Source organism: Dermatophagoides farinae, chromosome 8 (genome assembly GCF_024713945.1).
Source record: "Dermatophagoides farinae isolate YC_2012a chromosome 8, ASM2471394v1, whole genome shotgun sequence".
In the NCBI taxonomy this organism is placed as follows: Eukaryota; Metazoa; Arthropoda; class Arachnida; order Sarcoptiformes; family Pyroglyphidae; genus Dermatophagoides; species Dermatophagoides farinae.
This window is the reverse complement of record NC_134684.1, coordinates 3,585,760-3,610,538: the sequence shown is the minus strand read 5'-3', so window position 1 is coordinate 3,610,538 and position 24,779 is coordinate 3,585,760. Positions and strand designations below refer to the sequence as shown.

Sequence of the window (24,779 nt, the reverse complement as noted above, 5' to 3'; positions counted from 1 at the left end):
ATTTTGTTTTTGAGCCAGAGTTAGTAACGTGACAACGTTTTTTTTTTTCGATTTCATACAATTTTTGATTCGAAAGATTTCTTAGTTCTAATTCAATTTCTAATTATTCATTTTCACTAATTATTTGAAACAATAATCAATTTTGAAATATAGTAATCTTATGAACAAAATAACAATCAGCCATGATGACACCAACGTCTAGGAATGATGATGAAAATGATGATGAAATTATATTTCTAGGCAAACGTCCTAGACTGCAAACACCATCATCATTACCTGATGTGGAATTGGTTAGAGTTGTTAATCCTGTTCATATTAACAATCTAAATACTTTTTTACCACAATTATCTCCCATACTTGATGTTCAAGAAATTTCATTCAACGTATCAACTATAACAACATCGTCATCTTCTTTATTCTTATCGCAGCCATTTCCAAAAGGACCAATACCTAATGTAGAATCATCTTTATCAGAGAAATTGTCTCCTACCGAACCATCGTCATCATCATCAACATTGTCTATTGATAACCAAGAATATCATTGTAATCGATGTTCGATTTGTTTGGAACCATTTGGCAAACCTGATACATCACATCATCTGGTCACACTTAAATGTGGACATTTGTTTGGAAAAAGTTGCATAGAACAATGGCTTAAACCAACCGATCATCGAAAATGTCCAACATGTAAAAAACCAGCCACAATAAAACAAATGATTAAAATATATGCAGATAATTTGCCTGCCAATCAATCGTTTTGGTCCAAATATCAAGATGCTTTAAAACAATTAGAGCATTACAAAAATGAAGCAGAAAAAGCAAAGAAAATGAAGAGCAAAAAATCTAACAAGGGAAAATGATCAATATAAATTTGTAATCAGACGGCCAATTCAGAAATCAATGGCTTAATTATTATAATGATTTAAAATGACATTTTTCCTGTCAAAGTTGTCAAAAAAGAATTTTTTTTTTCATTTCTCAATAATAAATAAATTATGATGATTAAATTTTCAGAATTATTTATTAATTATTAATTTTTAAATATGATTAGCTTGTATGGAAACATTGAATATATCATCCTCGAATTCATCATCATTATCATCGCTATCTTCACTATCATCAACATCATCATCATCATTATTGTCCATATCGTCGTCACCATCATCGTCGTCATCATCATCGGCATCTGAATAAACGTTTGTAGTATCCTGGCTATTGTTGTAGGCACGATTTTCAATTTCCGATATTAGATTATGATATTCTTTTTCCAATCCAGATAATGTACGATCTTCTTCAAATAATTGATCATAATGGAACCAATGTTCATCAATATAACGTGGTGTTAGCGATGGAAATAATGGGCTCACCATATTTTTTTTTTTAAACAAATAAATTGTTTAGTTTCTGAATTGTAAAAACAATAAATATTCGAAACTGAAAATAATATTTCCATGGAAATTTCCAAATTATTTTTCCCGTCAACATTGCTTGTGTTCGTTACACTATCAATGAATCGATTATAATCGATTGTTTGATAAACGAATTTTTAACATTTCAGTAAAAAACTCATGTTGAAAAAAAATGTAAATCAACATGTCATATCATTCGGATCATGATTATGATTCAAACGATCTTTTTGAATATCATTCTGATGAAGAAGATGAAGATATAATAAGTGAAATGTCCGATGATTCTAGTGAGGATTCTGATGAAACCGACAGTGTAGACGACGACGACGATGATGATGATGATGATGATGATTCGTCGATCGAGATAATTGAAGTAAATGAGATGACTTCTAATCAACCATCGTTAAGCCCTAATCTTTCAAACACATCAACTGTCAATAATGAGGCGAGTATTTCAATTTCAAATTCTCATGTAAATTCAAATGCTGTGGCCAACAATGAAAGCAACAATCTCTTGGATTCCAATGCAGATTGTTGTATTATCTGTAGTGATCAATACACAAATAGTGATGCTCATCATATTGTTGCACTTCGTTGTGGTCATTTGTTCGGAAAAAGTTGTATTGAACGATGGCTAGCACCAGAACTCCGTAATCAACGTTGTCCTACTTGTAGTAAAACTGCTCGTTGCCGTGAAATCATTAAAATCTATGCACAGAATCTAAGACCTCTGGATACTTGTAAATTGGATGAAAGTAACAAAAAAGTTGAATATTATAAAGAACAAGCAGAACAATTGGGAGCGAAACTTAAAAAAGCAGAAGAATATAATCATCAGCTTAATGCCGAAATTGATTATCTCAAATCGAAATTGATCAATAATCATGATAAAAGTGGAGGAAAGATCGACATCAATCGTTTTAAGCCACCCGATCGTTTGACTATGTCATCTAACTCGAAAAAACGGCTTAAAACATTTCAAATTTCGCATCTAAAAGATATTATTTTCCCTGAAAGTGGTTCCCGTTATTTTTGCTACAGTCACATTTCTGATCATTTGGTTGTCAACATTTTCAATTCAAATCTAGCGTTTAACGCAATGTTTCCCAGATATGGTGTCCGAATGTTTAATTTAGAAAGTAACACAAACGAATCATTATTCTTACATACGAAAGCAATGAAAGGAATGGTTGTCAATCCTTCTGAAGGAACACTTGTAACAATTTCATTGGACAAAACAATGAAACATTCGTCCATATTCAACAAGGCAGTCATCGACAATATCCAATTATCTAATGAACCATGGAGTGTGGCCAAAATGCCTGACAATAATTTATTTTGTGTCGGCTATCGAAATAGTATAATCGATGTGTATGATCGTCGCCATTCAAGTGAACCAATTTTCACTTTTACACCATCAGCTGTCGAAAACCCAACGCCGGTGGCCTCTATGACGGTCATTGAATATTCACACAACCATCAGCGAAAAACGGCTCTTCTATCAATGCATTTAGATTCATTCTGGTTATATCTGTCCAAAGATAATCTTATTACCAATAATTACGAATGTTTCAAATTGCCAATGCAAGGCAAAACATTGTCTTGTGATTTTGACAAGAAAAGTGGATATACATTGATCTCTTTTCGACCATCTCAAAAACATCATCGAACAACTCATTATGTAAGATGTCCTAAATATTCTGTATTTATTCTATAAGTCTATTCTTTTTTTTTTAATTTCAGATTTTGGATTTAGAATATGATGATCAAACATCGAATATTGTTCCTCATATAATAAATATACTGGAAAGTGGTAATCAACAAGTCCATCTATCACAATGTCGAATTTTCACCAATCCAAATGATGAAGATTCAGTACTGATTTGTGCGCCTGATGATAGTGCACAAGGAGCCATGATCTGGGATTATGAGAATCGTTTCACGCAGCCAATCAGAACAAATATGATAAACTATGATTTTGGACTAATACCAAGACATCATTCAAGTCCAAGTGGTTTATTATCTTGTTTAGGCGAAAAAATGATCAAATTGTATAAAATGTAATAATCATAATCATGCTTTATTAAAATGTATTAAATTAAATAACAAATTTGGATAAATCACTCTTTCAAGTTTTGATTGTTACAAATCCAAGCAAGCCAATCAATTATTTGAAGATGATCATCATTGTCGTTTGAATGACTTCCAGAAGAAAGAGAAATACTTTTGTGGAGCAGATTATTTTGTCGAACAAATTCGAGTAAAGATTGAATCATACTGGCCAATCGAGTTAATAATGATTGTGGCCATTCGTTTTTTAACACCGCCATAACATCTTCTTCAAGAGTGGCCATATCGTATATACTGGATCGAATCATTCGACGCAACAATAGTTCCCAATTTAGCCAACTTGCTGCTGGAGATTTGGATCGATGAATCATGTAAAAATACTTCGAGCATATCAGTTTTTTATGTGCTGGCACATGGTAGGCAGTCCAATAATCAATGGCTAGATCAATAATATTTTCATTGAATGTGGATGGTGCAAACGTCAGGATACTCATTATCAAATCCAAAATGATGGTGTCAAAAAATTGATGATTCTTTGATGAATGAAATGAATCCAATGATCGAATTAATTTAATCTGTTGAAAAATTCCAATAACAGAATCAGCATTGAATGAATCAAGTTTTCCATGAATAAGATCGCAAAGAATTTGTCTCGAATTCGATAAACACGATTCAAGTTTTGGAAGTTCTTTGTTCACATCATCAGTCTTCGGGTCGTTCGTAATATAAGAATGTCTCACAGTGATTATGTCATTCGTTAAATTAGTATCGATCCATTCTTCACATTTTCTGTAAATTTTTGGCAAACATAACTGTTTGATGGCAAATTGTATCGTTTCCTGATCAAGATCATCTTCAGCAACTAATAATGGAAACATTTTCCAAATTGAATTGGTTGAATATTCGTGTATGAAATTTTTGCAATCATTACGAATTAGATCACAAATTTTTTGTATCTCAATCACGTCAACATCGTCGGTTGATATGTTTTGAAAATTCTTTCTATTTGATGTGAGATAGATTTCATTTTTAATTTTTTTGATACAATTTGCTTGAATCCGATCATTGAGGAAATTGATACACTTTCGTAATGAACCAGTATGAAGATTAAAAAAAGATTCCTCCACTTGCATCTGTAAACCATTCATTGTTTTGTCATCATGAGGCATTGAAGTCGTAGTGAATAAAGTTGAGGAACTCTTTTTGTTCAACAATGTTGTCGGTGTGATTTTACGTATTTCAAACCTGCAACTAGAATGACGAAGAACATCGAGTGTTGATCGGGAAAATAATGGGAAAAAGTACGATATTAGATTCGAATCTAAAAGTTCCGGTGAAATAAAATCAAGATGAAATTTTTTCTCCACTTCCATTGATTGATGATCATCGGAAATGAATTTGGAAAATAATTTTTTAGCAAAATCTTCCGAATGTTGATCATTATTTTTCGTCATCTGTCTCATATGATTCAATGCGTCAATCTTTTTGTTGATAAACAATTTTTCCAGATATAGCTGCAAGAATATACGAACATGTGTGGGTTTTGAATGATATTTTTCTAAATTTGGAAGATAATATTTGTATATAAAAACCAAAAGAGCAAATACATTGGCATAACAATCCATGGCAATAGAAATCTGATCGATAAACATAAGAAATTCAATCACCCATGGCAATGCAACCAACAATGAATGGGTTTGCATCGAAGTGACAAGATAAGTTTCAATATCAAACATTGGTGTATGGTGAATCTGTCTAAGGTTTTTTTGGTGTTTAAAAAATATGGTACTATCACTTTTTTTCTCAAGTTTACGTCTAGTTTCCAATGAATAAAATGATAAAAATCCAGCAAATTTTGCCAATAAATCGACTGTAATGAAATAGTTGAATAGATTTTCTTTAATATCATTTGGAGTATACGAATCGGCAATGATATTCGAATGTACACAACTAGTCATTTCAATAAGTTTCATCTTCAATATCAAACGTAATTGTTCGTTGAATGAATGGGAATCTGAATAGTAGATGAAATCACGAAAAAATAGTTCTTTTGGACGAAAATTGTCGCTGTACAAGTTTTCTGGCTCAAACAAATTCTCAGCTTGATGCTTCCGTTCTACGATACGATTCTGTAGTTTATTCAACCGGTCCTGGTTGATTTTGATACCACGATGTTGTTCAAACGATTCGTTTAGAATTTTTGTCGAATCAGCATTTCCATACAGTTGATTACTGCATGATTTCACTAATTGATCAACAAATAACCGGGCCAAATGATAACTGTTGCCAACATCTTTGCACATGGTAAATATATTTTGAATACCAGCAATAAACAATGAACGATTTGTTTTATTACCAGACATGAACGTTGACCAAGAATTTTCATTAAATTGTTTGTAAAGGCGATAAAATTCATCTCGTTGTCGTCGAAACGTTGAGAATGAATATCCATCTGGAAAATTTTGTTTGCCATCAGTTTCCAATTGAAACGAAACAAATGGATTATCATCTTCAGCCGTAAAATTTGTTGATATAGAAGCTGAATGTAGCTTCTGTGATAAAAAATTATTCAATACTGTGCGTATATATGATGATGATTCTGTAAATGTGAATAGAAACGGATTATCTATGAGATGATGAATGACATTCACATTAAAACATGTAAAAAAAGATTTCTTGATGACAATTTGGTCGAATGAAAGCCAACCAAAGTAATAACAATTATGATAAGAATTGAATAGTTTGTTGAAATCAAAATAAATGACTTGAGTATTATCACAATCAGCAATCACGTTCGATGATTCAATCACAGATTTTTTACTGACAACTTCGACAATGAATTTAATCTCTTCAAATAGATATGGCCAATAATTATTGATCAATATCAAGCTATACAATTGTTCAATTTTTTGAATTTTTTCTCGATTTGTTTTAACAATTTTATCAAATTTTGGCTCAATAACAACAGCAGTAACATTTTCGAATTCATTTTTTCTTGCCTGTTCTTCATTGTCATTTTTTTGAAAATTATTAATTGACATATTCATCTTGAATTGTTTCAACATTTCTCGTTCTTCTTTCAAATAATCACTATTTTTCGATGATATGGGTTTATTTTTGGCTGTTGAACATTTGAATAAATTCCCATTACCTTTGATGAGTGATTGATTTGCATCGATCGATGTTGGTTTTATACGTTTTTTCATTTGTTGTGACTGGATATTCAACGAAGGAAATGCATCTTCATCATCAATATTCAGATTTTCATTTGTAATCGAAATGTTATTATTGGCAAGGATGACATTGTTATTAATTTGTTTTAAAAGCCAATTAAATGATGAATGAAGATGCTCAATGAAATATGAAATGAAAAGCTGTGCATCCAAATCGTTTCCACCTTTGATATCATAATGACCCTGAAACCATTGTTCAATACTATCGATAGATAATTCATCTTGAATATAAAGATTTAATAATTGTTCCATAATTAAAAATTCATCACTTGAATTATAATTTTATTCGATCGATAAAAATATACAGAAAACATAAATAAAGAATCAAATTCAATTGATTGATCGAATCTAACACATGTATACAAATGTTGGCTCAGTTTGGATCGAAATAGTATATTTTTTTTCTTACAAATTCAAACAACAATTTTATCACGAAAAACTTTAGCCAAATTCATGACAATGTAACGATTATATTTTTGATTGTTGAATGTTGATATCAAGTTATTAGCATGATAATCGATTACAATGAATGTTGTATTCAAGACAAAATTGATCAATTTGCCATAAACACTACCATTTTCAATTTTTCGTTGATAATTGGCCACATATTGTTGTTTGTTTAAATCAATATATTTTTGCAGTATTACTTTTGCATTTGTTGAATCGTTGAAAAATTCAACAAAACGTTCATATGTCATTAGATTTGGTGGCTGAACACAATCACCACTAATATATTGATGTAATGAATGAATATAAGAACGGAAAAATTCATTGTATCGGAAATTATTCTGTAGTTTAGCATACCAAACCATAAGAAAACAGCTAATCTTGTGCACTAAAAATTGCATTGAAATGAATCTATCGTTTCTGAATATTAGCAATGTTATAGTGCTCGTTATCCGTTGATAAAGTGACAAATAATCTTCGGGTTTGATTTCTTCACGAATCTGATTACAATATTTTTTATTCAAATGTTGGTCATCATCTTGATCCAATCGTTGTTGTGATTGGCACCATATTTCAAGATTATTCTTCAAAATCATTTCATTCGTCATTGGATCATCAAATTCGATTGGAGTGATGGAAAATTTATTCAAAGTTTGATGATTAACATATAGATTTTCAATTTGTGTGGCTATTTGACCGAATTTAGCTTTTACCGGTAAAAATATTTCAAAATATCCTTTCATTCGATTCAGATTGAGTAATGAGAATTTCGATACTTTCTTTTTTCCATTAGATTCTTCTTTGTTCAATAAATCTTTTGCAAGAAGTTGTTTTGTTTCGATTAAGGTTTTGAATTTGTAGCCAAGAAATTCGCAAAATTCTTTCGATTCATTGATCACTTTTATATGCGATAATTCATTTAGAAAATCCGATAAATGTTCACGTCGTTGTTGAACAAATGTAGAGTTTGCATTCAAATTATTACGAGATGTTATCGGTATTAGATGACTGAACAATGAATTTGGATGGAAATAAATACTAGATGGTTTTCTTTTCAATCGTACCATATATCTACGATAATCAGGATGTTTTTCAAGCCGATATTGAAACGATAAAAATTCACTAAATCGACGTGAAACTTGATATGATTGCCAATGTGGTTGACAATTTGGATGTTTATCATCAATAACCAACACATTGTATACAATAATATAATCAATGTAAGGATTTACTTTGGATTTGTCCGAATGATTCATGTTATTATTCATAAAAGGATTGGTTGTTGAAATCTTTGCCTGACTGATACGGATTTCATTGAAAAATCCTTTGCTCCAATCATTCGTACTAGATGATTGCTCGTTATTTAGCTGATCAACTGATTCGTCTGGTCGAAAATTTTGTGCTGAATTTTCCAATGTGTCCACATTAGATGGACGGGAATTATTTTCAAGATGAAATAAAAAATCTTCTAAAGACATGGTGCCAAAACATGTTGAACATAGATAAAGATAATTGTAGAGTATAAAAAGTGGATCGGTAATTTTTTGTATAGAAGGTAATAATAAAGTATAAATAAAAATATTATAAACAAAAAGGCGAACAGAATTATGTCCATCATCACATTTGGTTATCAAAGAATTTACATCTTTCGGTAAAATATGAATGAAAATATCATCTAAAACCTGTGAATAGATCCGTTGTTCAATATCATCAAAATCTTTATGATGTCTATAATGACGTCTTTCCTTTAAACAATCGTTGAGTTTATCAACGATTTGAATGGCAAAACTTGAATCATTACAAAATTTTTGCTGTGTTAGCCGATAAAAATTATAGATTGTTTCATTTAGATATTTTTTGAATAATTTTCGAAAATTTTCACCATCACTAGGTAATGAAGATTGAATACAATCATACCAGAAATCAATATAATGTACACATATAGCTTCGGTCAATTTATTGATCTCCAATTTTATATTCTGATGATCATCATCGGAATAGTTTTTCACATTTTTTCCATCCAAATCGTAATAATAATGACAATATGACCAATAACGAAATGAATTGAAGCGAACATTTTTAAAACATTTGTAGCTCAGATTTTTGATCCAATGGTTTAAATGATCATTGAAATTTTGGTAAACATTATGGGCAAAATCAAATATAGCCGCTAAACCGAAACAATTTTCATTGTACAAAATTTCGAAATATTTTTGAATTGATGAATAGAATGCCAAGACTAGAAGGAAAAATATTGTTGCCAATAGATATAGAATGATTAAATCGAATAGCAACATTTTAAATTCTTTAGTTAATAAATTTGACCACAATCATGATGATGTGAATTATCATATAAAAATTGCGTTTCAAAATAAAAAAAGAATGATTCAATTTTAATCGATTGTCTACAATCGATACATTGGTCGTTAAAGCGTCTGAATTGTTTTTTTTTTTTTTTTGAAAAAAATGATTTGCATTCTCCAAACAAAATGTTAAGGCCGAATATTGTCCGACAATTGACCAGGATTGGTTTCCTGAATACGATCAATAAACAAATGATATGTGGTAGTAAAAGATTATATCAAGATAATCATCAACAAACATATGATGAATCGGAATTTTCTCATAAAAACGATGATGATAATATCGAACAACTGCCCATGTATGATGGCCACATCCTTTTATCACCAATTCAAAGAACTTTATTGTCAGTTGGTTCAGCGTTAGCAGCTCTTAATGATCCATACCGTGATGGTAACTCTAATGACAAACGTTGATGTATACTGATGATGATAAATAGTATTTTGATTCTCCATAGATGCAGTTGCCACATTTGGTGAAACAACTGGCCATTATGCATTACGACAGATGTATACTGAAATGTTAAAACATCCAGAAGGACAACGAATCATTCGTGATCAACCGAGGATCCATTCGACAACTATTGATCTTGAAGCATTAGGTCAACTTCCTCCAAATACTTTTGGTTATAATTACTATGACTTTTTGAGAATCAATGTAAAGATTTGTGTACATTTTTTCTATTCTGTTGCTAAAAATTTTTTTTTTTTCATTGAAAATCCAAAAAGAAAATTACACCAGATTCACGAAAACAGGTTCGATTTGTTGATGATCCCGAATTGGCATATGTTTGTCAACGTTATCGTGAAGTACATGATCTCGTACATTGCATTCTTTCAATGCCGACCAACATGTTGGGTGAAGTTCTTGTCAAATGGGTAGAAGCTATTCAGACTGGTCTGCCATTATGTTGGTTTGGTGGTTTATTTGGAGCCGTGAAATTGAATGCCAAAGCTAGACAAGTATACCTGAACCAAGGACTTCCATGGGCATTACAATGTGGCCATCAGGCTAAAAAATTCATGTGCATTTATTACGAAGAACGTTTTGAACAGGATTTTGAAGACTTAAGAAAAGAGTTAAATATTCCGAAACCTCCGAAAATCGGTAAAATACGATCACATGTATGAGTGAATTGATAGCCTTAAAATATGAGATACATAACAAATGCTATCATTAAATAAGAAAAAACTTTTCTATATTGTTGAAAAAACTCCATTTCATTTTCGAACGATAATTGGCCACCAATCGGGCCCATTTTATGTGTACTTTCTCGATCTGCCACAAATATAGCCATCGGTTCGATTTGAAGTTTTTCGACTAGTTTTTCCATGTTCAAAATATTATCCAACGTTTCCGAACGATACAAATAAAAGTATTTGCAAAACATTGTTCGAATTATTGTGACCATATCCATCTGTTGAATAGAATTATTCAATTGAATTTTTTTTGCAATAACAAAAATTTCACATACTTTTTCATCAAATGTTACATAAGCATTGAATTCGACAATTCCCTGTATCTGTCCAGATTGTCTTGATTCGGGTTTTTTGCGAAATTCCGATATCCAACCACGATTGACGAGAACACGGCGGCCATTTTCAAGAACGAATGGTGTCAAAACATGATAACCGGATCGATTAAACGGTGATATATTAGTATTATCGGATAATTGCAAATTTGTTCTTTGTGATAGAAGAAATTCTTTATCATGTTCAAAATATCCTCGTAATTTGACTTTTCGACACATTAGTCTTTGTATCTCTTCGGGCCTTTCGTAGGGCGAACAAATTCTGTTATTATGATGATAATATTTGTGAAAACTTACTCATTAGGTAGTTCTACTGGTGGAATTTTATCCAGATCTTCGATGGTCAAAGTTGAATCAGATTTTTGTCGATCATTTTTATATTGTTTTATTCCATTGTAAATGGCCAATGAAAATGGCACTATCCAGACATTACGAGCTGCCTAAATGTAAAAAAAATGGCCAGCCATTAGATTTGAAACTTTATTCAAATTTGTAACACACTTGGATCATATTATCCATAATGGTCCAATTCTGTTTCTTATACTTGTTGTTGTTGGGTGGTGGTTTATTTTTTGCATTAAAATGACGATAACATTGTACATGATGTAATGGCGGCTTAATAGATCGAAAATTGGAAATCATATGAATGTAAATCGTTTTTCCACCAAATAATCGAAAATTTAAAGACAGTGCATTCATTTTTTTTTCGATGTTGATCATCATCAATTTATTTTTGGTTTTCTTTTCATGGTCCTATCATTGATGGATGGTCCTTTTCTTGCATCATATGGCAGGCATGAATTTTTTTTTTGATTGATCATTCAATGATTTTTTGTCTTAAATCATAAGCAAAAATTTCCAACGTTTATAATTCCACTGATATATAAAGTTTTAAAGTTTCAACGAAAAAAAATGTCCGATTCAAATTCCAATATGAAAACTAGATTCGTTGCATCATTCATGCAATTCCTTTCAGAGGAATTGAACAATGATGAATTATCGGCTGATTCGAAAGAAAGCATTGAAGGTATGTATTTTTTTTTACTTCACGTAGTATCGATTCTAATTAATAAATTCAATATTTAATCATCAATCAAGTTGCCATTCAATGTTTGGAGACTGGCTTATAGTATTAATCCTGTTGATGGAACATTGCATTCAAAAAAACCAATCATGGAAATATTTTCCGATTATATGAAATGTGAAAAACAGGATTCACAAAAGATTGTATCTGAAGAAGATAAAACAAAGGCAAATGAATTGAAGAATGAAGGTAATGAATTAATGAAAAGTGGTAAATATCAAGAAGCATTGGAATCTTATACCAAAGCAATCGACTTGGATGATTCTAATCCAATCTATTATTGTAATCGTGCTGCGGCTCAAAGTAAATTGGATAACCATACGGCTGCATTAGAAGATTGTAAAGTGGCCATTCGAAGAGATCCAAATTATAGTAAAGCTTATTGTCGAATGGGTTTGGCATATGTCAATCTAAAGGATCATCAACGTGCTAGAGATTGTTACAAAAAAGCTGTTGAATTAGATCCAAGCGAAAGTAACAAGAACAATCTTCGTTTGGCTGAGGAAAAACTTCAAGAAGAACAGACTCAATTCTCTAATATGGGGTTCGGTAATCTGTTCAACAATCCACAATTGATGAACTTTGCCTCTCAAATCATGTCCAATCCAAATATGCAGAATATGTATGAAAAATTTCCCTTTTATAGTTCATAATTTTAACCAGTAAATTTTTATCTCTAGGTTTTCACAAATGTTGGGTTCAATGGGTCAACAGCCACAGGATAATCCTGAACAGCCAGCCAATATTGGTGATCAATCTGGTGGAACGGCTTCATCTAATCCAATGGAAGCGTTTTTGCAAGTGTAAGTTTTGTTGCGGAAATATTTCATAGAAATGAATGATTACATATTCATTTTAATTAGTGGTCAGCAATTTGCCGATCAAATTCGTCAAGCTAATCCTGAATTGATGGAACAACTTCGAAGCGCGATGGGTGACTCTAAAAAAGAAGACGATGGTGCTAATCCCGATAAACAGAATGAAAATTAAAATCACTAATAATATTTGATTGAGTAAATGTCAATTTTTTATTCATTAAAGTATAAAATTTATTCATTTTTTCCAAAACAATTAACAACTGATGCCTATTGGTCAAATGATATTAACTGAAGCCAGATCTTTGAATTCGATGATTTTCTGTGTAATCATATCAGTTATCTTTATAATCGGTATGCTGAATAATCCAATTTTGATTGGATAAAGATTCATTTGTACTTCGATCGATTGTGATTGTTTTAATTCACCTAAATTTTTGCTCGATAAACCTAGCCACAGTATATTCTGATTTTCATCATTAACATAATTGACCAATGGCTCTACTGTTTTTGAACTGTGTAATTGTTTAACAAAAATAAATTCAAATTCAAATAAAATGTGTAGTAATTATGATAATGAATCTTACCTAAAATTGATGATTCTGAATTTTATCCGAAATATCTCTTTCAATTTAGTTTGCGTTGGAATGTCTTCAATATAAACTTTTATATTTTCCACAGTAGCGTTTCGTTCCAATTGTGATGTCTGAATATGACCTTTTTCTCCGATACCTGAATACCAGATAATGTCCAATTTACCAATCGTATTGACCGATTTCAATATAGATGGATTAAAACGTATATCTTTCTTTGGTGTCAATACGAATAAATATTGTCGTAATTCATTGGGATTCAAGCGGTTAATTTCACCAAATATCCATTGATCTTTGCATTCAAGATTAAAATTCAATGATGTTACATCAAAATTAACACTATCAAATTGGACACTTTTCAATTGAATGGGTAGATTTGTTGAATTCTGAAACATTGCTTCCAAATAAATTTCATCACATTCTGTATAGTAAAATTTTGTCTTCACATCGATTGGTTTGGAAATCTGGAATTGAAAAAATTTTCTACACGATTGTCGTTCATGGTCAGGAAGATCGAAACTCAACGTACAAATTAATCTATTATAACGGCAAAAAAATACAAATTATAGCCTAATGATGATGGCATAACTTGAGCATCATATACTTACACATGAATATGTGGTTCTTTAATTTCATAGCTAAGTATTTCATCAAGATTAGCTTTAGCATCTAATTTTTCAATATTTAATTCTTTCAAAACCACAGCACGATTATTGATTTGCATATCGATTCGAACAGAAACATTGGTCATTAATTCTTGAATCGAATCATTCGTACAATTAATGAACAAAGAGAATATTTCACCAAGATATATTGTATTATAAGGATTAGGAACAATGATCCAATCATTTTTATATTGATCAGGAAGAATTAGATTATCGATAGTTGGATTGCTAAAATAATGATTATATTCATCTGCTGTTATAAAGCTGTTTACATCTGTTTTTCGTGATACGACACGTGCAACTGTTTGAATTGATAGATTAATCATTAAATTTTGAATTTTTCAACAGAAAATTTTTCTCTCCAAAAAAAAAAACAAAAACAAAACAAACCTCGAACCGATAATAGATTTTCGGGTTTAATCTCCATATTCTTCATAAATTGATGAAATGACCAATCGATGACTTGAAACCATGTAAATGTTGACAAACGACAGATGTGTCGATCCGCAAGGTGTCTCTCTAAATCCAAATTATAAACATGTACATATGTTTTTTTTTTTTGATCTCGATTTTTTTTCTTATCCAATAATCCAATAATTTAATTTGATGATTGAAATGATTACAGCCCAAATACTTAGATTGTAAATATATTCATTATAACAAGATAACAAGTTTAAAAAAAATTAATTTTTCTTTTTTTTCTGCATAGAAATCGTTCCATTTTGAATAGACCATTGATTCATTGGTATTCATCATTGACCAAAATTGGAACAAAACGACCACCATTCAAACATATCATCAAACATAAACATGGATTAACATTAATGTGCGGTGGTATTACTACCACTGGATTTATTTATTTAGCCATTGATAGTTTTAAATGGAAAGCAATATGTCAAAGTTTTAAACATGATAATATCGTTATTGATGAACCGGAAAATCATTCCAAAGATCATGATCATGATCAAGACCATGATAAACGAATATCGATCTGGTCGAAATTATATGAATTCATTAAGCCAGATATTCTTTGGTTCCTTTTTTCGATTCCGGTCAGTATTGAAAATAAAATGATTGATTGACTCTGATTTGTTCTATTGTTTTTTTCACTACTATAGTGTGCCCTGATGTCTGCATATTATAATATTCAAATTAATCTTGAATTAGGAAACCTGATGAATGTCATACAGGAATCATTAAAATCTGGTACACTTATTGAATCATCTGATGATTTTATCAAACAATTTATTGAATTGATCAAAGAACCGGCAAAAAATTTAATCTTTGATTATCTATCGCAATCGATTTTTTCCTGTTTTTATCTGTATTCTTTATTCGTTATGGCCGAACGAACTGCTAATCGGATGAGATTTGAATTATTTTCCAAATTTCTAAGTTTCGAGATAAAATTCTATGATCTGAATAATAGTGGCAATGTTCTTAGTGCTTTATCGAACGATGTTCTAGAATTTAAAAGTTCATTCAAACAAATGATTTCATTGAGTATCAAAAATATGGCTCAAGTTTTAGGTTGTGTTTATACATTGTTTCAAATATCACCAGAAATGACCATATTGATTAATGTCGTTGTTTTACCCACATTGGTTGTGGTTGGTACACAAATTGGATCCCGATTACGAAAACTTTCACGACAATTACATGATCAGGTAATTTTTTTTTCCTTTTCAATCAATTCAAAATTGAATTTCATTTTATTATTAGCTTGCAAATATTACGAATATAGCATTCGAATCGATGAACAATATTCGAACAGTTAAAATGTTGAGTATTGAACAAATTCTTGAAAAGTATGTTGTTGCCTGAATATTTTGAAATTTTTTTAACCAAATTTTTGAATTGAATAGGAAATTTTTCGATGAACTTCTCAAGTTTGATCATTTGAATCAAAAATTTTCCTCTGGTTTTTCGATATTTCAAGGCTTAACAAATCTAGCTATCAATGGTATTGTTTTGGTTACATTACTTTTTGGTGGCTATAATCTTCTTGGTGGCCGTATGACCGCTGGTAATCTGATGGCATTTTTGGCCACCACTCAGACCATTCAACGTTCTCTATTCCAATTGTCTATGCTTTATGGACATTATATTAAGACCACATCATCATTGCAGAAAATTTGCTCCTATCTAGCCATCCCTTCGCCATATCTTGGTGGACAAACAATGCCAAAAATCACTGGTGATATTCAATTTAATGATGTGACATTCAAATATCCAAAACGACCAGAATATATTACTTTAAAGAAATTAAATTTAAAACTAGAAGCTGGTAAAATTACCGGATTATGTGGTACTTCCGGTGGTGGTAAATCAACCATAGCAATGTTGGTCGAATCATTATATGATATTGAATCCGGATCAATCACATTGGATGGAATTAACATGAAAGATTTGGATAAAAAATGGCTACGTAAAGATTTAATTGGTTACATTAGCCAGGAACCAGTCCTGTTTTGTACAACAATCAAAGAGAATATTATGTTTGGTAATCCAAACGCTACCGATGATGAAGTGATTGCTGCAGCTAAAATTGCTAATGCACATGATTTCATAATTGAATTTCCACATGGATATGATACGATTGTAGGTCAACAAGGTACAGCATTATCTGGTGGCCAACGACAACGTATTGCCATTGCAAGAGCAATAATAAAAAATCCAAAAATATTAATATTAGATGAAGCTACAAGTGCATTGGATTCGGAATCTGAATTATTGGTTAAAGAAGCATTAAAGGTTATTATGAAAGATCGTACTGTATTGGTCATTGCTCATCGTTTAAATACTATTGAACATTGTGATCATATTGTTGTGCTGGAATCCGGTAGAATTGTTGAACAAGGTACACATCAACAACTTTTACGGAATGGTGCCAAATATTTTCAATTAGTAAATCGTGCTAAAGAGAAAAAAAAGAATAGAAAAATGAGAATGATGGATGATGATTTTATTGATGATTTATTGGACGAATAATAATAACGCAATAGTATTCACAACAACATTGTGATTGTGATTGAAAACCAATTATTAGTGTGTATATATATCACCAATGTATTTTGATGTTTTTTTTTGTTTCTGTTTTTCTGTTTTGTTATGGCCATCTGCCTGTTATAATTATATTAAAACTTTTATTTTATTCCAAAATGAAAAATTTTACAATGAAACAAAAAAAAATCATCCTGGATCATGATAATCCTGTTGTTGTGCAAAAAAATTCTGAAATCATGCGATTCTCTCGCGCTGTGTGTGTGTGTGTGTGTGTGTGGGCGTAATATTCTCATTACGTGTTCTATTTCTGCTCTAATTGTTGTTGGCGATTTTTTTTTTTTTTTTTGTTGTTGCTGTTTCGAGGGTTTTTTTTGCTACACAATTTTTGGATTTGTTTCGAAAATGTTACACTTTCATTCATTCTTTAATCTAACCCTGTGTTTAATAATAATAATTATTATGCTAAAGCCAGTATGCTGGATTTATTATTTGGAATAACAGAAGTTTAGTTTTTTTGGGAGCGAAAAAAAACAGAACATTTATATAGAGGTTGACCATTCAGAGATAATAATGTCAAGCAACAACAACAACAACAACAACAACATTGGGTTCTTGAATGACCTAAATGGAAATTTTTTTTTTGGGGAAAAAAATTTGATCCATAATGGTAATTAGGAACACACAGGTCTCTATATCTCTAAATAATTAATTCGAGTCACATTCATGTGTGTATATACAGAATTCAAAAAAGGATATTTCCCGTACCCGTCGTTATCATCATGAACTATTTGTGTTTCTATGACAATTATGGCACTTTTTCTTTTTCAAGTCTCAATTTTTTTATTTTTGCTGATTGGATCTGATTACAAACAAAGAATGAAAATTTGGAATTTTGCTCATTTCATGATGGTCAACCAGTGGACAGTACCAACATTAGCATTTGGTGCCAATTTTTTACTCTTTTAAAAATGATGTTGATGACGTTGTTATTTACCAATGATTTGATTTAAAATTTTAAAACAAAAATTAAAATTCAATATATCGACAATGAAATTGTGTTTAATTCTATGGTCATTGTTAAGTTTGTGGCCAGTTTTTAGTGAAAGTTTTCATCGATATTCATTATCATTAGAAAGGCCAAAAAGGCAAGAAGATGCTGAAACGGTTGGTGAACTAGAAGCTGATTCAATGGTAGGACAACCATGTGATTTCGGTACCGGATCATTTATCAATCCATGTCAATGGATAGTACCGAATGACAGTCATCCAATGTTTCGTTGGCGTATTGCTCAAGGATCACAACAATTTTGGCTTGGTGGTCCAGGAAAAGATCACACATTACTTGATACAAGCGGTGGTTATGCTTATTTCGAAACTTCTTATCAACAACAAATGAATAATGATAAATTTCTATCCACAATCGGTCATGATCAACGACAATCGAATCATTCAATTATTAGCGCTAGTGGTGGTTTATTAAGTTATTCATCGAAAAAATCAAAAAATGATGAAGTTATCCGTCCGTTGATTAGTCAATTTCCATTGTTTCAATTAAGTAAACCTGAATCGAAAAGACCAATACATGTACCTGATTATGGGTTGTTTGAAAGTTTGAACATAAGCGAAACCGGGCCAATAGGTTTATGTATGACATTCTTCTATAGTATCGATGGTCTTAGTTCCGATAGTCTTCAAGTGATTCTTTCGGATTCGAAAACAAAATATAATAAAACTTTATTGCAATTTAACGATATAACCGATGGTGAATGGAGAAAATCCGAAGTTCTTTACACTTATGCTGATCTTCATCAGGTAAGACATTTTGATTGATCATCATTTCAATTAAATGATGATCAATGATCTTTGTTTTTTTTTCTCGTAGATAATTTTTCGAGCCAATGCTAAAAAACTAAATGATCCGGATCGATTATTTCGTGGTTATATTGCCATCGATGATCCAGAATTTAAACAATTAGATCCTAAAAAAATGAAAAAAGAAGAAGAATCCTGTAAAGGCCATTGTACATTTGAAGCTAGTCTTTGTTCATGGACAAATCAAGATGAAGATGATGATTTTGATTGGAATATTGGCCGTGGTTCACAGAATCTTTTCACTGGTCCATCTAGAGATTTTTCCAGTTTTGATAATAATGAAATTTCCGGTGGTTATGTTTATATTGATTCGAATTATCCACGTAGACCGGGTGACCGAGCTTCGTTGCTAAGTCCAATAATGAATCCAACAAGTAAGTTTATTTTGATTTTTTAAATCAAATGGATAATTGATATACTAAAATTAATTGATTATTAAAGATGACAATATGCCATTGTGTCTTAAATTTGCCATACACATGTATGGTAATGGTATTGGTACATTAAGAGTTTTGATTCGTTATACTAGTGCAAGTGAAGAACAAACAATACCCGATCAGCTTCTATGGGAAATGACCGGTGAATCGGGCAATAGCTGGCACATTGCTCAAGTACCAATATCATCACCAGTATTGTCTTATCAGGTAATTAGGCTTTTATTTTGTAAATTTCATTAGAATAAATGTTTTTTTTCTGGTTTTGTTTGAATAGATTGTTTTTGAAGGTGAAATTGGATCAAATAATCTTGGCATTATTGCATTAGATAATATTGCATTCAATGAAGATGAATGTCCAGTATTACCACAGACAGCATCAAAAGGCAATGGTGATTGTACATTCGATGAAAATATGTGTTTATGGAGTAATCCAAATCAATATAATAAAGTCGATGATTTTGATTGGTTACGACAATTTAGTCTTGGTCAAACAGAACCACGTTATGATCATACTAAACGTACGACTGATGGATATTTTATCAATCTAAATGGTGATCAACCTCATCGTGGTGGTACAAGAGCATGGCTCCATAGTCCAGAATTTATTCCACAATCAACCGTACCTAAATGCATGACATTTTATTATTACATGTTTGAACGTACAATCGATTCAGCCGGACCAAGTTTAGGTTCATTACGAATCTATGTGAAAACAATGACCGATATGGGCGAAGAAATGGGTCTAATTTGGCGCCTAAACAATCACCAAGGACAAGTATGCTTAATAAAGTAAAGTAACTTTATTCTTATTTAACACAATTTTTACAGCGATGGAGAAAGGCTAAAGTACCGATATTGATCGGTCAAGATAGACAACCACCATTGCAGAATTATCAGATTATAATCGAAGGAATATGGGGTGATGGCAGAGTTGGTGCTATAGCTGTAGATGATATTAGTTTCTATAATGGCAATTGTAGTAGTAAGTCAATTAATGTTTTGTTTGCTGAAAATGTTTGCCGGGTTATAAATGACTTTTTTTTTAAAAAAATTATCATCATCATCATTATCGTTATTATAGTTTTTCCACCAAAAGCAGCAGCTGTTTATGGTGAATGTGCTTTTGATCGTGACCTATGTGGCTATCGTAATCAATCGGGTAAAGCACCAACAACAACAGCCATACCAGGAAAAGCGGCATTAGAAAGGAATAAAAATCCTAATCGTTTATCGGTTTCAAAAGATTCTATCACTTGGAAATTGGCAACATCAACAAATCGACCGGCTAATCTACAAGATCATACGTTTAGAGCGCCTAGTATGTTATTGATTTATGAAAAAAAAAATAATCAATTATCATCATCAATAATTAATTCTTTTCCAGTTGGTTACGCTTATTTCGATGTATTCAATCAAAATCAGGTCCAATATCCGATTCTTCGTTCGCCAGAATTTCAGCCAAGAGAAGAAATTCCACGTTGTGTATCGTTTTGGTTTACACCGTTTGGAAGGTATTTTTTTTTATTCTTGTGACTAATAAATAATGATGATCAAAAAAAAAAAAACAGAGGTGATTCAACTGTATTAAGTGTTTATGTTATTACAATGGATCAAAAAGATGCAGTCAATGCACTTAAACGAAGATGAAGAAAATGAAAAACCTAAACCCAGTACTAACAATGTACAACCAGGTTTAGAAATCAAAACACTTGTATGGCGTATAACGACCAGAAAATTGGATGCAATTAAACCAGAATGGATTTATGCACAAGTATCCGTTACATCTGAATTCATTTATCGTATACAATTCGAAGGTGAAGCAATGGATGGTGGATTTGCATTAGATGATATTACCTATTATGATGGTGCATGTCGAAGTAAGTTCCATATTTATTAAGATTGGGAACAAAAAATAACCATTTTTGTTTTTTCATTTTCCAAACACACACACACAAAGCTCGTCCAATCGAAGCTGCTGTTGCACCACCACCGGAAACAAATGAAGTTGATCTAAGAGAATAACAGAGAATATTCTAACCAAAAAAAAAAAAAAAAAAAGAATTCATTTCCTGTTTTTTTTAGCGTGTGTTACTTTTTTTTCTCATCTCGTAGATTTTCTCAGTTTTTTTTTTATTATAAAGTTCAAAAATAAAATCAAAAAAAAAAAAAAATTTACCCGCCTGATTGGCAGTGGTTGAATTGAACAAAAAAAAACCAGCTCAATTTCATATATATATTGAATTTCATTGAGAGACAAACAAACAACAACAACAAAAAAAAATCCAACAAAATCAAGTAATAACTAAGAAATGAAATCTTAAAAAATGTGTGTGTGTGTCTGTGTGTGTATTTTTTTAAATGTCGTGATGATGATGGTGATGATTGATATATCAAGGGTACATTACAGACACAGACACAGGCACACACACACAGAGAGATTTACAACAGGATATTTTCATGAACTGATCGATGCCAAAGTATCGAAGATCGAAATATACAATTTCATCATTTATCATTGAAAAAAAAATTCACAATGTTAATAATTACAAAATCTATAATTAATATTTTAATATATAATGCCGCCATTTCACATTTATTTCATATGAATATATGATGTATAATTTTATCAGCTGACGATCACAATTTATTTTTTTTTTTCTTTCAACAATTACATATGCTGCTCGAACATAAAATTATCAATGATGATGATCGGTGTTGTCTTTGGAATTCACACACACACAGACACAGACACATGTATAAAGTCCAATATCGGAGTTTTTCTGCACTATACCATGCCACTCTGTTTTTTTTTTTTAAATTATGGAATGAATGTATATGTGTGTGTGTGTGTGTGTGTTGTATACCGCACACGCACACACACACACACACACACACACACACAACCAGAAGAATTATATTATAAAATGTATGCACATTTGGGGATGTGTTGTTGGAAAAACGAAAACAAATACAGATCAAACCAAAACAAACCGAATTTCTTTTTTTTTGTTTTTTCGTTTCGTAATTAAACGCACAAAATATTGAATAATCATCAACAAGAATAATCATCAAAAGAATCTGATTTGAGTCCGAATAAAAAAAAAATTCACGAATCCGAGATTCATTATAAAACAATAATCATCTCAATCGTTCACCTTGAAAGTTTATACATACAATGGGCATAGTTATTCTGAACAGGTATTTTGGACATTTTAATCTAATTGCAAATTGATATAAGTTGAGAAATTTTTTTTTCGAATTTAATCATTTGATCAATAATTCATTGAAATCTAATTAATGTTTGTGTGAATTTTGTTTTTGTTTTTGTTTTGCACAGAAATTTTTCTTCAAAATTGATTGGCCGTTATAATTGTTACTACAATCGTTTATCGTCATCAATTAATCAACAACAGAAACGTAAAATGTCGACAACAACAACAACTGACGAAGTTTTATTCGAAACAAAAGGTGACAAAGCTTTAATTACATTGAATCGGCCAAAAGCATTAAATTCGCTTAGTCTAAATATGGTACGATTAATCTATCCACAATTGGTTAAATGGGATGCCGATCCAAATATTCGTATGATAATCATTAAAAGTAACATGGAGAAAGCATTCTGTGCCGGCGGTGATGTTCGTGGTTAGTATTTTTGTGTGTTCATTGCCCATTTTTATTTTGTATTTTTAATGGTGTTCATGTGAAAATGGAACACAATCTTGATTGTTATTTCATTTTGATTCCATTGGTAATCATTATTTATTGATCATTGTTTTTTTTTCCTGTTCATTTTCTCATTTTATTTTTGTGTAAATAGAAATTGCCGAAAGTGGCCCAAATTCTGAGCTAAGCCGTAATTTTTTTCGTGAAGAATATATATTGAATCACAAGATCAGTGTACTTGGTGTACCATATATAGCATTGATCAATGGAATATGTATGGGAGGCGTATGTGTTTATTATTAGTTTGTAATTTCTGTGATGAATAATTCAATTGATTATTAATAATTGTTTTTCAATCGATAATTTTCAATGAATTTTTTTTTCTATTTGTTTGATTGAATCAATCAAAACAGGGCGTAGGTGTATCCGTACATGGACCATTTCGTGTATCAACAGAGAATACGATTATAGCTATGCCTGAAACACAGATCGGTTTTTTTTGTGATGTTGGTGGATCATATTTTCTACCCAAACTACCCGGTAAACTTGGTGTTTATCTAGGCCTTACTGGTCGTAGACTAAAAGGTCTTGATATACAAAAAGCTGGCCTGGCCACACATTTTGTACCCAGTTCTCATATATCGGCATTGGAAAACGATCTTTATAGGATAGAGAATGCAAATGCTGCTAAAATCAGTCATCTGCTTTCAAAATATCAAGTATGTCGTTTATACACCATACATTAAGATAACGACAGTACGACGAACAGATACAAATTCGTTAATGGAAACTGAATATTCACTTTATCCATTTCCGATTTGATAGGAACAATGGAAAGATGAATATAAACAGGAATTTTCGCTGAAACCATATATTGGTCGTATCAATTCAGCATTCGATGCCGATTCAGTGGAACAAATTGTACAAAATCTTGAAAAAGATGGTTCTGAATGGGCAAAAGAAGTGCTTGAAGATCTAAGCAAAGCATCACCAACAAGTCTGAAGGTGACATTTGAACAATTGAAACGTGGCAAATCGTTGAGCTTACCAGATTGTTTAACAATGGAATATCGATTATCGCAGAATATTCTACAACATAAAGATTTCTATATTGGTATTCGTGCACGTAAGTTCTATTTTTTTTTTGTCACATTCATTTCAAGTGATCAGAGAATTTTTTTTTTTTTTTTTTTTTTTTGAATTTTACAAACACAAAAAAGGCCTTATTGAAAAAACAAATAATCCTCAATGGGATCCGAAAACGTTGGCAGAAGTGACAAACCAAACAGTTCAATCAATGTTTGGCCCAATTGATGGTGGTATAAAAGATTTAGAGCTTTAAATACACAAAAACACACACAGACAGACAGACACAAAGAGAGATTTATGTCTTAAAAAAAAAATTTTTTTTAGAAAATTTCATACCATATATCCAATGATGAATTCAATGACGATCGAAGATGATTGTATGTTTACAGCCATTTCGTTGCAAAAAAAAACTGAAATAAAATCAGAAAAAAATGATCGTTTTTTTTCATTTCATTTCATTTCATTCATTATTTATTTTGTTTGATTTCTTTTTTTTTCATTGTA

At 31.2% G+C, this 24,779-nt stretch overlaps 11 protein-coding genes and 1 long non-coding RNA gene across 13 annotated transcripts; 6 read left to right on the top strand and 6 right to left on the bottom strand.

The window, feature by feature from the left end:
- Positions 1 to 62: 62 nt before the first annotated feature.
- On the bottom strand, positions 63 to 1,473 carry LOC124495610 (uncharacterized). The gene is made up of 2 exons (XM_047059022.2): positions 1,065 to 1,473; positions 63 to 777 (listed from the first exon to the last, which is right to left on the bottom strand). The coding sequence occupies exons 1-2, from the start codon at positions 1,368 to 1,370 to the stop codon at positions 718 to 720; spliced, it is 366 nt and encodes a 121-aa protein (XP_046914978.2). The 5' UTR covers positions 1,371 to 1,473; the 3' UTR covers positions 63 to 717.
- A 54-nt stretch (positions 1,474 to 1,527) lies between these two features.
- On the top strand, positions 1,528 to 4,085 carry LOC124495599 (E3 ubiquitin-protein ligase RFWD3). The gene is made up of 2 exons (XM_047059008.2): positions 1,528 to 3,090; positions 3,153 to 4,085. Exons 1-2 carry the CDS (start codon positions 1,594 to 1,596, stop codon positions 3,471 to 3,473), a joined length of 1,818 nt encoding a protein of 605 aa, XP_046914964.1. The 5' UTR covers positions 1,528 to 1,593; the 3' UTR covers positions 3,474 to 4,085.
- Positions 3,471 to 6,964, bottom strand: dlt (codanin-1 like protein dlt). Its single transcript, XM_075733370.1, has 2 exons — positions 5,147 to 6,964; positions 3,471 to 5,116 (listed from the first exon to the last, which is right to left on the bottom strand). The coding sequence occupies exons 1-2, from the start codon at positions 6,962 to 6,964 to the stop codon at positions 3,530 to 3,532; spliced, it is 3,405 nt and encodes a 1,134-aa protein (XP_075589485.1). The 3' UTR covers positions 3,471 to 3,529.
- LOC124495596 (uncharacterized) lies at positions 6,962 to 9,456 on the bottom strand. Its single transcript, XM_047059005.2, has one exon. The coding sequence runs from the start codon at positions 9,454 to 9,456 to the stop codon at positions 7,126 to 7,128; it is 2,331 nt and encodes a 776-aa protein (XP_046914961.1). The 3' UTR covers positions 6,962 to 7,125.
- Positions 9,457 to 9,598: 142 nt separating this feature from the next.
- Coq4 (Coenzyme Q4) lies at positions 9,599 to 10,906 on the top strand. Its single transcript, XM_047059017.2, has 3 exons — positions 9,599 to 9,913; positions 9,978 to 10,177; positions 10,249 to 10,906. Exons 1-3 carry the CDS (start codon positions 9,649 to 9,651, stop codon positions 10,648 to 10,650), a joined length of 867 nt encoding a protein of 288 aa, XP_046914973.1. The 5' UTR covers positions 9,599 to 9,648; the 3' UTR covers positions 10,651 to 10,906.
- On the bottom strand, positions 10,513 to 11,809 carry LOC124495607 (surfeit locus protein 1). The gene is made up of 4 exons (XM_047059018.2): positions 11,553 to 11,809; positions 11,349 to 11,491; positions 10,995 to 11,292; positions 10,513 to 10,937 (listed from the first exon to the last, which is right to left on the bottom strand). The coding sequence occupies exons 1-4, from the start codon at positions 11,772 to 11,774 to the stop codon at positions 10,665 to 10,667; spliced, it is 936 nt and encodes a 311-aa protein (XP_046914974.2). The 5' UTR covers positions 11,775 to 11,809; the 3' UTR covers positions 10,513 to 10,664.
- A 41-nt stretch (positions 11,810 to 11,850) lies between these two features.
- Positions 11,851 to 13,203, top strand: LOC124495605 (small glutamine-rich tetratricopeptide repeat-containing protein alpha). Its single transcript, XM_047059016.2, is given in 5 exon segments — positions 11,851 to 12,078; positions 12,150 to 12,172; positions 12,174 to 12,757; positions 12,816 to 12,938; positions 12,999 to 13,203. Coding segments are annotated over 5 exon segments (972 nt in total). The 5' UTR covers positions 11,851 to 11,963; the 3' UTR covers positions 13,126 to 13,203.
- LOC124495603 (trafficking protein particle complex subunit 13) lies at positions 13,140 to 14,702 on the bottom strand. Its single transcript, XM_047059013.2, has 4 exons — positions 14,599 to 14,702; positions 14,152 to 14,509; positions 13,538 to 14,080; positions 13,140 to 13,465 (listed from the first exon to the last, which is right to left on the bottom strand). Exons 1-4 carry the CDS (start codon positions 14,642 to 14,644, stop codon positions 13,228 to 13,230), a joined length of 1,185 nt encoding a protein of 394 aa, XP_046914969.2. The 5' UTR covers positions 14,645 to 14,702; the 3' UTR covers positions 13,140 to 13,227.
- Positions 14,703 to 14,740: 38 nt separating this feature from the next.
- Positions 14,741 to 17,377, top strand: LOC124495597 (mitochondrial potassium channel ATP-binding subunit). The gene is made up of 5 exons (XM_047059006.2): positions 14,741 to 14,849; positions 14,918 to 15,260; positions 15,327 to 15,875; positions 15,931 to 16,016; positions 16,074 to 17,377. The coding sequence occupies exons 1-5, from the start codon at positions 14,815 to 14,817 to the stop codon at positions 17,197 to 17,199; spliced, it is 2,139 nt and encodes a 712-aa protein (XP_046914962.1). The 5' UTR covers positions 14,741 to 14,814; the 3' UTR covers positions 17,200 to 17,377.
- Positions 16,753 to 21,495, bottom strand: LOC124495611 (uncharacterized). Its single transcript, XR_012832378.1, has 3 exons — positions 21,378 to 21,495; positions 16,983 to 17,125; positions 16,753 to 16,834 (listed from the first exon to the last, which is right to left on the bottom strand). It is a non-coding gene; the product is annotated as an uncharacterized LOC124495611 (long non-coding RNA).
- LOC124495595 (MAM and LDL-receptor class A domain-containing protein 1-like) lies at positions 17,890 to 21,694 on the top strand. Its single transcript, XM_047059004.2, is given in 10 exon segments — positions 17,890 to 19,026; positions 19,097 to 19,460; positions 19,528 to 19,730; positions 19,798 to 20,298; positions 20,352 to 20,505; positions 20,605 to 20,841; positions 20,908 to 21,034; positions 21,092 to 21,152; positions 21,154 to 21,400; positions 21,481 to 21,694. Coding segments are annotated over 10 exon segments (2,724 nt in total). The 5' UTR covers positions 17,890 to 18,261; the 3' UTR covers positions 21,546 to 21,694.
- A 213-nt stretch (positions 21,695 to 21,907) lies between these two features.
- Positions 21,908 to 24,739, top strand: Hibch (3-hydroxyisobutyryl-CoA hydrolase). 2 transcript variants are annotated; one of them, XM_075733368.1, is made up of 6 exons: positions 21,908 to 22,721; positions 22,861 to 23,162; positions 23,341 to 23,471; positions 23,600 to 23,905; positions 24,012 to 24,312; positions 24,407 to 24,739. In XM_075733368.1, the coding sequence occupies exons 1-6, from the start codon at positions 22,699 to 22,701 to the stop codon at positions 24,526 to 24,528; spliced, it is 1,185 nt and encodes a 394-aa protein (XP_075589483.1). In that variant the 5' UTR covers positions 21,908 to 22,698; the 3' UTR covers positions 24,529 to 24,739. The 2 variants fall into 2 exon arrangements, with proteins under 2 accessions (XP_075589483.1, XP_046914968.2); XM_047059012.2 differs by having other exon boundaries at positions 21,921 to 22,721; positions 22,861 to 23,165.
- The last annotated feature ends 40 nt before the right edge of the window (positions 24,740 to 24,779 follow it).